Raw genomic sequence first — 14,444 nt, forward strand, 5'->3', positions numbered from 1 at the left:
TAAATCATTTTAAAGATCTTAAAATAAGTTAAAAAATAATAGATTGTAGTCTAAATCTTCTTAAATTCAGTGAAATAATCTGCCAGTGCAGTAAGATAATTACACTTGATAAGAATTCTCAAAATAAGAAAGATAAAGCCAAATTAAAGCAGGCAAAGTATACTGTGTACATGACCTTTATTGGAAACAAACTCTCCAAACAGTAACAAATATTTCAGTGAATCATAGTACACAAAAATTTAAAGACACATTGTAAGTGTAACATTGTTATTTTGTGTTCCTTTTAGAAGTGCTAAACCAGTTAGCTACTCAACATATAAAATGTAATAAAAAGAGCATTTGCAATTTTAAACACAATTTGCAGAACAGATGTGTTTAAAGAAAAAAAGTACTTTGTATTACATTAATAAGAATAAAAAAAAAAGAATTCAAGTGTAAATTACAACTTCAAAGCTATCAGGCCCAAACCTTCCAACACAGACCTAAGTTACATCTTGCTCAAACAGCTCTACGTTTCAATAAACATTCCTACAGCCTGCCATGACTTTTTTGTATGAGCCTGTGGTGTCTTGCTCATGGATTTTGTCCTTTAACACTTCAGTCTAAATGACAGACAGAAGCGTTGCCACACATTTAGGATAGGTGAGATGCAGGGTGTAGTAGTATGCCATAAGATACAGCAAACCTTCTCCAAGGTCATCTGTGGTCAAATGTGGTGATGAGAGTGGTTCCAACTGCAATAAGACAGCGGGACCCTTCAAAGAGCAGAACGGGGCTGACGCTGGATCTTCTGTTGGCAAAAGAAAAACAAAGACAAAAATTGTACAATGTACGGAGAAACTCCAAAGCTATCAGGGTAGTTCAAGTATGTATTAGACTTAGACTTCACTTTATTGATCCCTTTGGGGTGCACCCTTCGGGTGATACATGAATGATGACAACCATAGATCAGATGCGCTACAGACCATATTAATGTTATTTTTCTTTAGATTGACAAATACTGTATAGAAAAAAAAATAAAAATAAAATAAATATATATATATATATATATATATATATATATATATATATATTCATATATATATTCATGCCATTGAAAAATGTAATAAATTCTGCCTCATCACCGTTAGGATTATGTCTTTACACACTTTAGGAAATGACAAAGATACTGCACCTGTGATAGTTAAATATGTAATTATTTCCATTTTGTTTTTAATTTCTTTATGATTTTCTTTATTTTTATTGAAATTTTTTTTATCTCAGTGTTTGTGCCATTTCAGATTTCTGCACACCTTTTCCAAATATAAACTACATTGTTGGAGGACTTGGCATGGATAAAAAGGCCATATGCCAAATAAACTGTTAAAGTGAAGGCTTTATGGGCATTATTTGATAACAAATATGAAGAAACACAGACCTGAAGGACATCAATCAGTGCTTCACTGGCATGTCCCATCTTCTTGGGTGGTGCAACTTGTGATGGGAAGAAAGTTGGTAGTGTCCTGAACAGGGCTATGAACAGAACAGGAAAGAAAGAACTAAATCAAATTTCAGTTCAATATTCAATATTATTGCCATAATTGTAATCTTTCACTTACAACTGTTGTCACCAGAACTGCTCCTTGGTGGCAAAAGCATGTTTGATCCACCACTTGAATCTGCATCATAATCTTCTCCCTGGTCACATGGTGAGATGTCCATGAGACGCCTTTTCTTTAGTCTCATCCTAAATAAGAAAACGAAAATAGTTATATTACAGGAGTCCTAAACAAAATGTGTCGTGCTAAGTGTTTTTAAATCAAAAGCGGCAAAACTTGCCTCTTTGTGAACTTGAGCCCACAACTGTTTCCTCCTCATAAAATTTTCAGGCCCTGGAAGCAGGTCCCTTAAATCGTCCCTACTGAGGGTGTGGAGCAAGACCTCATCTATGTCTGCAGCTGTAAATAAAAGTCAGTAACTTTCAGAAATGTAAAAGTTGTACAACAATTCCAAATTGTCATTTTGTCAAATACATTTAAATGTAATTTAAATATTTTATTGATCTGACAACATAAAACTGATTCTATGTACGATCACTGTCAGTGTGTGCAACACAAAATTCATTTAGACATTAATTTGCATAAATATGCATATGCTTGGCCTACCATTTAGAACCGAAAGGCTGCAATCATCCAAACCCTCCATGATTTACTGGTGTAGCTTTTGTCAGAACTTTTCCCTGAGGAAAGAAAAACATATGTTTGGGTCAAAAAGAAAAACTGAGTCAAGACACCACCTGCCATGGATCCAAAGTCTATGCAATCAGACACATGGATAAGGTGCAAAAGACAGACCAAGTAGAGCCTGTGTTAATTCAATGGTTAAGTTCACATCTTCTCCAACTTACAAGTTTATATGATTAATCATAATCTGTCGGAAATGAGGCTTAAAGTAAATCTATAGGTAAAGATGTCTTTCATAAATGTGCATTATTTTTATTCCCTTGTGTTATCTTTAATTTCATTACCCAAACTGGACTTGCAAAAAATAGTAAAATAATAAAATTTGAATAAACTCATGTTGGTTAAATGTAATTTTGGTCATAAAACAGTTAACTCTTGATGACTTAAGTAAATCCTCATTTAAGTTAAATATAGATCTGTCCAACACCCCTGTCTTTTTCCATAACAAAAAACAGCATTGTAAAGTTATGAGCCCGATTGCGAGATTTGTCTCAAACCAGTATCGGTCCTCCCAAGTTGCACACACAAACACACCAAGCACAGTGCAGACAGAGAGCACGCGGCTTAAGAAGGAAAAAAAAAAACACCGCAGCTTTTTATTTTCCGTGGGTGGGAAACACAAAACGGACTTTTGCAAAGGCGGATATCAACTGTAGTTCTTTTGTCATATAGCTATGTTAAGTATATTGAACACGAAGCTAAATTTACCTAACTAGCACCATTAATAATTTTAAACTATCACTGCATGCTAACAATTCAGCATACTGAATGAACTAAGCTAGCTAGCTGGCTGGCAGTTTTGGCTAACTACCCATTGGTAGTGAACTGATAATACTGCCTCGGTAAAACTTAATATTTAACCATGACTGATGTTACTACAGTAAGTCAAAGCTAAAAGAACCCGAAATGTTTGTAAGCAAAAGTTAATTACCTCAACAGAATCCAGTCCGAACCTGCTCCCTCGTGTCCTCCGATTCAAACAGTGAGGTAATGGACAGAGCCACTTGAGGGCAGCCAGGGGGGAGGTAGGGTTACACATTTTCGTCTGTGTAAAGCTTGTAAAACGTGAACATAACATGCATAATGAACCTGCATTCGAAAAACTAATTTTAACAAATAACCCATCAATTACTATGACTGTTGTAGTCGTCTTTACAATTACATTACTACACAAGTTAAATGCAGACTTGGTATAAACCACCCCTTCAAACTTGGTATTGACCTCTACTACTCTGCCCGCCAAGAACTTCTTTCAGGTCTTTTCCCCAAACAAGATGGCGTGTTGGAGGTGTGGGATTTGTTTTGTTTTTGTTGCCTTAACAGTAAAGTCTCTTTTGAGCCATATTAATACAATTCATAGCAGTAGTCCAGACTTTTGTGTGATATGTGGGATGGTTGTACCGAGGAATACAGGAACCTAATCTAGTGCTAATACATTATTTAACTTTTTAATATGAACTAGACTATGGAACACCAAAGTGTTAAAACGTGTCATTTAATTTTTATTTTACATTGTGTATTTTTATAATATTTTATTAAATATTTATTTCACTACGATTCTTTTTTGTAATAATAGAAACATTTTGAGACACTTTAATTTTAAGCACCTGTTTAAGCAGCAGCCAATGAGCGTTCAGGTCCCACCCTGATTGCCTGAATAAGAAATTCAGTTGTTAAATGACCTCAAATAAATACACCATTATGAAAAACCCCATTATGAAACAAAAACAGACTTTGGGAAAAAGAGATTTTGGAATATAAATTCATCGAATTTAATAAAATGTCTCAAAAAATGTTCTATAATTCATAAAAAAAAATTTAATGCTACTTTAGCTTCAAGTGACAACAGATTAAAACAATCCCCTGGACAAATGCTTATATTGATCAAGATTTTGCCATTCTTTTATCAAATTTATTTTGGATTTAATTGAAATTGTTAAAATACTTTTTGCCCCAGTTGTGTCTTTACAAACTGTGTCCAAACTAAAAAAATGATAGAAGATTACATGCTGCATCTTCCCTCTCAGATTATTGCCCTGGGACCTGTAATTTGTCATACGTGTATGAAATAGAGTCTAAACGCAGTTTTTTTTAAAAAACAATAGTCAGCCAAATTAAACTTTAAGAATGTGTGCAAGTCTCTTGTAAACCACAATCAGCTGCTGGAGTGTTGTCAAAGTGAAGCAGGAACTGAGCATCCAATATTTGTAAATGAGAAAGGACTAGGTCCTGTATCAGAGGTTGCTAATATGGAGTTTTTGGTGATTGAAGATGCTATACATTATGCCGTTAGAGTAAAGTGGCTTATTTTACATGGTAACAAATACATCTGTGACACGTCTCAGGTCTAAATATACCTTCCAATGATTGACTTTCTTATTTCAAGGAAAAAGGTGAATGTTTCTTATTTTAAGATAATTTTTTGTTTTACACTCTATCTAAAAGCTATTTTTGCTTGAAATAAAGGTGAAATGGTTCATTTTTAGATTTACAGACTAAATAAGAAAAAAAAGGAATATATACTTAAAACAAGTCTAATCATCTAACACATGAGACTGGAAACTAGTTTGTAATGTTCAAAACAAGATGGACAAGATAATCTGGCTAAATTTAAGACAATAAATCTTGTTAAGCTACAAGAAATTTGCAGTGTACCTTGAAACAAGAAGGATCACTTAGCACCGGGAGTTCACCAGCCCCCTCGGACTGCACACCAAAAAGATTATCCACGAAGCACAAACCAGTGCCAGCACGCCCTCCGTGCCATCGACAGGCTGCATATTAAGGGTCAGCCCTACAGGAGGACTCCGATTGGAGGACGAGATCCAAGACAAGTGGAAAATTGGAGGAGGATCCACATGACTTGAAGGAAACAACCAACAACCCAGATTCAGGGTACACTAGTGGGAGACTTCACAGGGGTATTCACTCCTCCACCAATGAGTGGTGCAGAGGGGTCCCAGCTCAGCTTGAGAGATCTCCACCCCAGACTCGTAGGATGTGACCGAGAGATCAATACCAATAACCCAACTGCCACTACGAGTAGTAGATGAAGAGGCCTGCTGTATGTTCCCCAAAGAGACATCGAGGCCTAACTTCCAAATTTCCCCCAGTGGGAGGAGGAGCCTCAGACTGGATTACCACCCTAGAGGGAGAGACGATGGGAGACACCGACGGAGGTGGAGACCTGGGCGCCCTGCTGAGTAAGTTGGAGGGGAGAGACACCACACGTGAACTACTAAAGGAAGCCAGCATCGGGTCATGAGAAGGATACGCTATACTATTCAACCTGTAATGGGATCACCTCTGGGAGTTCTAAGGAAGGAATACCCAGCTGACTATCGGAGACATAAAAAAGGAAATAACACAAAGGGATGCTGGAGTGCTTAAGGCTTACAGGTGCACGACATAACTCCAATAATGCAATCCAGGCAGTCTGTAGTGTGTGAAGGTCCTCTCCAATGCCAAATCATCACAACCAGGGCCTCGGGAGCCTTATCCCTCTTTTCCAAACCCATTCACAGGCAGAGGAGCAGGAGTGTCCAACCAGAGACAGTATGAAGGAGCGCCAAGGCCAAGGTTCCCCAATCAGATGCCATCCTAGGTCTGGGACAGTATTGACGGGACCCAGACTTAGGCCACAGTATCTGTCTGTCCGATCCTGACTAAATGACTGGATTGGATATCGGGAGAAATAAAAAAATTTAATTTAATAAAATGTAAAAAAATAATAAAAATTTAAAGAATGGACTCTGGAGGTCTCATGATGGAAGAATAGTAGCTGACACTATACCACCTACTACTGAAACAAGCACATGGGCTAGCCCATGAAGGAAAGAAGAGGACCCAGACGAACACTGAAACCTGCTGCTGGGACCCCCACATGACCACATTTGTAACTAGGTCACGGGCTGTCACACATGCAATGGGCACAACCCAAGGGTGCCCTACAAATGCCCAGTGGTAAGGTCTCCAGTCTCAGAGGCTCCACTTCAAGATATCACCATTGACTTCACTGATGTGGGAGTGGGTCAGGTACTTGCTGGTGATGGTGGAAAAGTTCACAGCTGGGTGGAAGCAGTATCATGCAAAAACGAATCAGCGCAGACTGTAGTGAAGTGGCTGAAAAACAAGTTAATAGCCTGGTCTGGGGTCCCGAGGAGCACATGCTCCGATGATGCCTCGCATTTCTCAAATAAAGAACTGTCAGGGGTAGAAAAGGCTCACGGTATAACACAGTTTCAGTTTGCTAGCCTGCCTCACAAAGGCTGGTGGAAAGGGCAAACAAGACTCTGAAGAGAAAGACTCTTGATTTATCTTATGGAACTAGACTGATGTGGCTGGACTCTCTCCCCATTGCTCTCATGTCAATGAGAACCTCCCCAGGTGCCCTGGCCCACCGTGAGAGGGAGGTCATATGCCCTCTCTGGATGTCTGGCAGGTGAGTCGTGATGAACAGCGTTGACTAAACCGACCAGAGTTTTGTCTAAGCAGGTGCAGCTGGCTGAGCTCGAGGCAACTCCAATGAGCAGTAAAGGTTGGTGAGTGGACATGGGTGAAAGTTCACAAGAGAAAGTGGCTTGAACCCAGGACTGGACCCTATGAGGTGATTCAATGTATAACCCATGCAGTCCCGGTAAAGGTAAAGCTGGAGCTAATTGGTACCACCTGACACACTGTGTACTTGCACAACCACCCTCGCGAACTTTGGCCGAGGCGAGGACTAATCTGGCAGAAACCGGCGACAGACAGCCGACAGAAACGCGTAAACCGCTGCATGTCCTTGTTAGTATAAACAGCGTGCTTTCTAGCTATTCCACTTTCCTGTGACTGTTGTTTTGTGCTAGACGGCTGTTGGATAGGTTGATCGTAGCTGTTTTGTCTAAGAGAAGAACTCTACACCGCAACAGTTGCCATTATTCCGAGTGGAGGACGAGTCAGAGGGTGGCGAGGAAGAGTAGGTGTAACAGGAGGGAGTAAAGGCCTCTGAGGGCAAAAGCAAGTGTAGTGTTGAAGGTTTGAAGCTCCAGGGCACCACAGATGCCCTGTACAATGGAAAGGGGAAGACAATGTGTGAGATAAAGGTTTACACCTTAACAGGTGTAAGAGGAGGGACTATTTAGTGTTATAGTGAACAGCTTAAGAATTTAGATGTCTAGACAGTCTAGTTAGAAATGGCGACAGTGATGTCCTATGATAAGGTGGGTCATCGGGACGCGTGAGACAAAAACAATATCCAGTATCTCAGCCAGGGTGGCCTTCATGCTAACTAAGACGTGAGGAGTGATTAGGTGAAAAGTGAGAGAGCAGGGAAAAACATCTAGTACCCGTGCAGCAGAGTAGGGCCTTCCCTTTTAGGTGCTGCTCTTCAGGATTGGATGAGACGGAGTGCTGAGAGGCTGGGACCACCTCGGGGCACCAACGAAGGCAGAATAAAGGTAAACTAGGATTTCTCCTCATCAGTTTTAACCAATCAGACGCCCATTCTCATATAAAATTTTGTGTACTGCTACGTTAAGGTACTCTCTTACGTTAACAAGTTTAAAATGAGTATGTTAGTTTAGCCATGTGAGGAACGGCTTCATGTTGATATGAGTGAAATGTGTGCAGATTGTCACCTATGAGCAGATGAAAAGTTGATCCCAGTACTGTGGAAGTCACCAGCACTCCTCCGAGCTTCATCCGGTTACCGTAGTAGATGTCATTGGGCCACTTCACCCTCAGATCTATGTCCTACAGGAGGTTAAAGGTCATCTATCTTACATGTACTTTAATACCAACACAATGACCTTTATTATACTTCAAAATGTGTGGAAATAGTCTAATAACATTTCCATGTGATTAACAAGGTTTTGTACCAAGTAATTGCATGTTAATGACCATGCTTGGATATGTTAGAGAGAAATTTCCATTATGATGTAAATACTAGGCTGTCTTCATGCATGCTCTACCATATGAGGAAAAACCTAAAAAATGAATAAAATCAAACTTACAGTGAGGGCACAATCATCTTTTAGAACAATATAAGAACATTAAGCAGGAAAAAGGCCCCAACGCTGCAGTGCTTCGAATACAATGCTTTTAATACAGTGACATTAACTGGTAGTAATGCTGTAATAAGAACATGGACTGCTAAACAGTTGGATGTCTGAATGTTATTATGGAGATATCGGGATACCTGATATCCAGGAAGTGAGCAAACAGCCTCCACTACAGCAAGAGCAACCAGGTGCTGCAGGAAGGGAATCCTCTGTCCGAGCTTGGAGTTCAGCTCAATCTGGACATTCAGAGTGAACATGGCACAACCCAGAGGGCTGAGCCAGGCATTCCTCCCCCGACCTACAGCACAAAACACAAGCAGAAGTTTTACAAACACCTAAAGCATACGGTGAAATAGACTACCAGTCAGAAGTGTGGACACAGCTTCTCATTTAATGTTTTTCTTTAGTTTCATACATATAGATTCTCACTGAAGGCATCCAAAATATGAATGAACACATATGTAATTATGCAGTAATCAACAAGTGTGAAATAACTCTCAAAGCCTTTGCTTTGATTCCTGCTTTGCTCACTCTCTCCATGAGGTCGTCGCCTGAAATGGTTTTCCAACGGTCTTGAAGGAGTTCAGAGATGCTGAGCACCTGTTGGCCTTTTTGCCTTCACTCTGCGCTCCATCTCATCCCAAACCATCTCCACTGGGTTGAGGTCAGAGGGCTGTGGAGGCCAGGCCATCTGGCACAGACATCACTCTCCTTCTTGGTCAAACAGCCCTCACACAGCCTGGAGGTGTGTTTGGGCTCATTGTCCTGTGGAGGAATAAATGATGGGATGTGGCTGCAGGATGCTGTGGCAGCCAGTTTGCCTTCAATGATGCTTTTCCTTAGTCGGTTTCTCAGCAGCTGTTTGACCACAAAGGCCTGATTCACACAGTCTCCTCTGAACATGTAGAGATGTGTCTGCTGCTGGAGCTCTGTGTGGCATCTATCTGGGCTCTGATCTGAGCTGCTGCTAACTTCCTGAGGCTGGTGACTCGGGTGAATGTATCCTCAGCAGCAGAGGAGACTCTTGGTCTTCCTTTCCTGAGGCGTCCTCATGTGAGACAGTTTCATCGTAGTCTTGATGGTTTTTGTGACTCCACTTGGGGACACATTCAAAGTTTTAGCAGTTTTCCGACTGACTGACCTTCAGCTCTTAAAGTAATGATGGGCTGTTGTTTCTCTTTGATTGGTTCTCGCCATAATATGAATTCTAGCAGTTGTCAAACAGGCCTGTCAGCTGTGCACCAACCTGACTGCTGCACAACACAACAGATGGTCCCAGCGTCATTAAGAACAAAGCAAAGGGTTACTTTAAATATGTTTTATAGAGTCAGAGTTATTTATACATTTTCTCTTTGCTGCATTATTCCACATATCTAGCTTCATGTATTTGATGTCTTCAGTTTGTATCTACAATGTGGAAGCAGTAAAAATAAAGAAAAACCATTAAATAAGAGGGTGTGTCCAAATGTTGGACTGGTAGTGTACGTACAAAATGAAAATAAAAATGAATGCACTGACCTCTTCCCTGGCTTTGTTGAGTAGCTACTACTATCAAACCCATGTCTCTTGGTAAGTGTACAGTCAGCCTGAGGAGAGACAGAAATGTGTCAAAGTGTCTCTGTGGGACGTTTCAAAACTTCTCTTATGAAGTGAGACACACAGAGCAGCGAGTTACAACATCTTTATTTTACTCGCAAGGAGGCAAAAATAACACAGTGAACGTCTAACGACTGCAACTGCTCACCGGGACAAACCGCGAGTTTCATCTATACACTTCTTACTGTCACAGCCAGCAGGCCGCTGACTAGTAGCGTTCTCTCTTTCTCTCTCTCTCTCACCAGGGTGGAACTCATGGCGGGTTCACACCCTCGGCCACGCCCCTCTGAAGAGGAAACACCTGGGCCTCATCAGTGCAGCCAGTATTTAAGCCAGGGAGTGGCTTCTACTCATCGCTGGGTCATTGTGTGTGACTCGCATCAGTGCAGCTCTGAGCAAAACCTCTAACGTGTTTCCTTCTGTACATAGATCACCTGGACCCGACCCTGCCCGAGTGGATTCCTGTTTTTTTGAGTGTTTGGAGAGAGACTGGTCACGATAGGAGAGAGTCAGAAGAGGAGCAAGTGCCTTTTCCCTACCTGGATTTCCCTGGAGCCTTTTCCCTGTCACAGCTTTGTATATAGCACTACCCCTGCACTATTTGTATATACACCTGGTGGAACTGCAATAAATACCAACTGTGCCTCTGAGTCCTGCGTGTGAGTCCTCAAGCAAACCGTGACACTGCCAGTGTTATCCTGGGAACAGATGTGTGTGACGTGTTGTATAGCTTTAATCATTTTCTATAAGACCATCGGTGAAAGTGATATTCTTTGTCACACTAATGATGAATTCTCTTAATTCAGTCTCTCTACTGAATCCAACAATCTCACTAAATACGTGTTTATTTTTCCCAACCTGGCCACTCCAAACTGAGATCCAGGACAGTGACCAAGAAGAATCCAATAACGTAAGTTAACTAATCATTTATATCAGCGGTCCCCAACCTTTTTTGTGCCACAGACCGGTTTATGTCTGACAATATTTTCATGGACTGGTCTTTAAGGTTTCGCGGATACATACAAGAAAAAAAAAACAAAAACAGTACCAGTACCAAAAACAAAGAAGATTTATTCATAACACATAGGAAAGGACCCAAAGAAACTGAGTTAACGATAAAAATGATAAAAAAATAACGATAAAAACCAATAAAATCCCTGAAAACCATATATTTCACACCCGAGTGTCAACTCTCGCAGCCCGGTACCAAATGACTCACGGACCGGTCCGTAGCCCGGGGGTTGGGGACCTGATTTATACAATGAAGGAATGATGCAAAATACTTAGTGCATGTGTACTTTAGATAAGTCTGATTAGATATAGATAAGAGCACTATATGAATGTGTGACTAGGAGAATGAGACTTGGACTCAATTTAGCAGAAATGTGCTGCAGGAGAACCACATCAATACAAAAGGATGCAGTTAAAACAGTTTCAACAGACAGAACTAAGTAAAAGTTTGCACAGGTAGGTTCAGTTTTTAGGTCCAGTAGGAGAAAAACAGACCATGTGACCATGAAGGGGACTGGACATGGTCAACAAATGTTGAACTGAATCCTAAATTTCCAGTCCTATCTATGCTCTACACTCGTGCTTCCCTTCACCGTTCAAATGAAAGTCAGAATTTCACATTTGAAAAGCACAGCCTTCCTCAGAGTGTCAGTTTGCCTTGTCAGGGATTTGTTTTAAACAGCTCAACCATGTGTCCATTACTGTTGGCTACAGTTCACACCAAACACTGTTATATATCTGGTGGCTGGGCCTTAGTCCATGGGGCCCGGCCGGGCACAGCCCAAAAAAGGGAGATGGGCCCATCCTCCTGTAGGCCCACCACTCGCAGGAGGCACCGTGGGGGTCAGGGGCAATGTGTGTTGGAGGACGGCCCGGAGCGAGGCCCTGGCAGACCGATCCCCAACTACCAAGAGTAGCAATTAGGACATGGAATGCATGCATGTACAGTTGTGGTCAAAAGTTTCCATACACTTGTAGAGAATATAATGGCTCTACTGAGTGTCCCGTTATTTCTAAAACTCTGATTTTTCTCTGATAGAGAGATTGGAACAGATACTTCTTTGTCACAAAAAACATTCATGAAGTTTGGTTCTTTAATGACTTTATTATGGGTTAACAGAAAAAAGTGATCACATCTGCTGGGTCAAAAATATACATACAGCAACATGAATTAGCTTCATAGCATGGCCTCTTAACTTGTGAGTGATTATGAGTGACTACAGCCCGTGACTTCTCTTAGGCCAGTTAAATAGGGCTCATTGGATACAAACACCCACAAACGCTACAACGGGAAAGTCAAAGGAGCTCAGCATGGATCTGAAAAAGCGAATTATTGACTTGAACAAGTCAGGAAAGTCACTTGGGGCCATTTCAAAGCAGCTGCGTGTCCCAAGAGCAACAGTGCAAACAATTGTTTGTAAGTATAAAGTGCATGGCACTGTTTCGTCACTGCCAAGATCAGGAAGAAAACGCAAGCTATCACCTGCTGCTGAGAGAAATTTGGTCAGGAGGGTGAAGAGTCAACAAAGAATCAAGAATTAGAAGCTGCTGGAACACAGGTGTCACTGTCCACAGTCAAACGTGTTTTGCATCTCCATGGACTGAGAGGCTGCCGTGCAAGAAGGAAGCCCTCGCTCCAAAAGCGGCACCTTAAGGCTCAACTGAAGTTTGCTGCTGATCACGTGGACAAAGATAAGACCTTCTGGAGGAAAGTTCTGTGGTCAGATGAAACAAAAATCGAGCTTTTTGGCCACAATGTCCAGCAATATGTTTGGAGCAGAAAAGGTGAGGCCTTTAACCCCAAGAACAGCATGCCTACAATCAAGCATGGTGGTGGGAGTATTATGCTGTGGGGCTGTTTTGCTGCCAATGGAACTGGTGCTTTATAGAGAGTCAATGGGATAATGAAGAAGGAGGATTACCTTCACATTCTTCAACATAACCTAAAATCATCAGCACGAAGGTTGGGTTTGGGCGCAGTTGGGTGTTCCAACAGGACAATGTCCCCAAACACACATCAAAAGTGGTAAAGGAATGGCTAAGTCAGGCTAGAATAAGGGTTTTAGAATGGCCTTCCCAAAGTCCTGACTTAAACCCCATTGAAAACATGTGGACAATGCTGAAGAAACAAGTCCATGTCAGAAAGCCATCAAATATAACTGAACTGCACCAATTCTGTCACGAGAGTGGTCAAAGATTCAACCAGAAGTTAATTGAAGTGAAAATGGGGACATGTAACCAAATATTAGCACTGCTGTAAGTATATTTTTGACCCAGCAGATGTGATCACTTTTTTCTGTTAACCCATAATAAAGTCATAAAAGAACCAAACTTCATGAATGTTTTTGTGACAAAGAAGTGTCTGTTCCAATCACTCTATCAAAGAAAAATCAGTTTTATAAATAACGGGACACTCGGTAGAGCCATTATATTCTATTCTTTACAAGTGTATGTAAACTTTTGACCACAACTGTATGTATGTATGACATAATGCTTTTAGACTATAAGTCACATTGAACAACACATCCATAAAAAATGTAATCTATGACACATTTATGGCCTTTATCTAGCTCTCATCAATCTTCAGTTAAATGCACAAGCATGTGTTTGGACTGTGGGAAACCAGAGCAACCAGAGAGGAGACTCAAACGCACCAGGACAGCAGGCTAGCCAGCAGCCTTCCTGCTGGGAGGTGCTACTGCTCATCACTGCACCACCATGCTGCCCAGAAGTCTTGTAATTTGGCCTGGTGACAAATAAAAAGAACACTTTTCTGAGCTACAGCCAGCCACAAATATTTAAGAAGATGAATTTATATGGACTGCATACCCAGGGACAAGCATTGAACTTTACGCAGCAGAATCATTTTCAGGAGCTCCGCTGACATCCCAACCACAGCCAGGCAGCAGGTCATTGGTACAATGAAGCTGAACATTTACTCTGCAAGGTTCTAATCACTGATCCAAGCACTGTGTTTACATTCAGCTCCAAATGCAATTAAAGCTCAGTCACTGACTCAAGGCAACTGTTGGTCAGTGAATACAGACTGAAGCAGCACACTCTTTCTGCTGTTGTAATGCAAAGTTGGTGTGGGGTCAATCAAGCTTAAGCTCAGCCCCAGTGAGAGGGTTTCCCAGCTGTGCTTAGAGCTTTGCAGCACGCTGCCTCTAAGAAGTGTTTCCAGCTCAGGGAGGTGAGAGGACAGGCTGTGTAACCTCCACTGTAACCTATATTAGCAATGAATTCATAGGGCTTCAGGCTCATAGCCAAGGTCATGGGTACAGGTGATTATGATATATGTTGTAGGACAGACATAATAGTGACAGGGCCTCGTATGAACCCCCCCACCCCCCACTCCAGTCCCTCTGGCTTTTGTCCACTGAAGGTCAGGAGTAAGAGCAAAATTTACGTCAGTCTTGAAAGGATATCTTTTGGATATGATGAGCTGACAGTAAAGAGGAGGAATGTAGCTGAATCTTTTCCCCTGTTTTAAAGACACATTTGTTTCGATCACAGGGGTTTTCAAACCCTTCGTCATCGCTGCAGTGGCGATTTGAAAAATGTCATGCTGGAG

The 14,444-nt window shown here is 41.4% G+C and overlaps 1 protein-coding gene and 1 long non-coding RNA gene across 4 annotated transcripts in view; both read right to left on the reverse strand.

The window, feature by feature from the left end:
- The window catches only part of LOC146509484 (uncharacterized), a 5,044-nt gene extending 164 nt beyond the window's left edge, over nt 1–4,880 (reverse strand). The window contains exons 1-6 of one of the 2 annotated variants that reach the window (XR_014876284.1): nt 3,154–4,880; nt 2,145–2,218; nt 1,819–1,937; nt 1,599–1,726; nt 1,418–1,512; nt 1–790 (exon numbers count right to left, since the gene is read on the reverse strand). The exon at nt 1–790 is cut by the window's left edge and continues 164 nt beyond it. This is a non-coding gene — a long non-coding RNA (uncharacterized LOC146509484). Of the gene's footprint in view, nt 791–1,417; nt 1,513–1,598; nt 1,727–1,818; nt 1,938–2,144; nt 3,099–3,153 lie in introns of those variants that run through there. The other variant, XR_014876283.1, reaches the window with a different exon arrangement.
- The window catches only part of hlcs (holocarboxylase synthetase (biotin-(proprionyl-CoA-carboxylase (ATP-hydrolysing)) ligase)), a 60,601-nt gene that overhangs the window by 5,809 nt on the left and 40,348 nt on the right, over nt 1–14,444 (reverse strand). For both annotated transcript variants that reach the window (XM_085173648.1, XM_085173647.1), the window contains exons 7-9: nt 9,782–9,849; nt 8,401–8,561; nt 7,841–7,955 (exon numbers count right to left, since the gene is read on the reverse strand). In XM_085173648.1, the coding sequence (XP_085029774.1) occupies nt 7,841–7,955; nt 8,401–8,561; nt 9,782–9,849 (344 nt within the window). The remainder of the gene's footprint in view (nt 1–7,840; nt 7,956–8,400; nt 8,562–9,781; nt 9,850–14,444) is intronic.

This window comes from Neolamprologus multifasciatus, chromosome 10, assembly GCF_963576455.1.
Source record: "Neolamprologus multifasciatus chromosome 10, fNeoMul1.2, whole genome shotgun sequence".
Classification (NCBI taxonomy): domain Eukaryota; kingdom Metazoa; phylum Chordata; class Actinopteri; order Cichliformes; family Cichlidae; genus Neolamprologus; species Neolamprologus multifasciatus.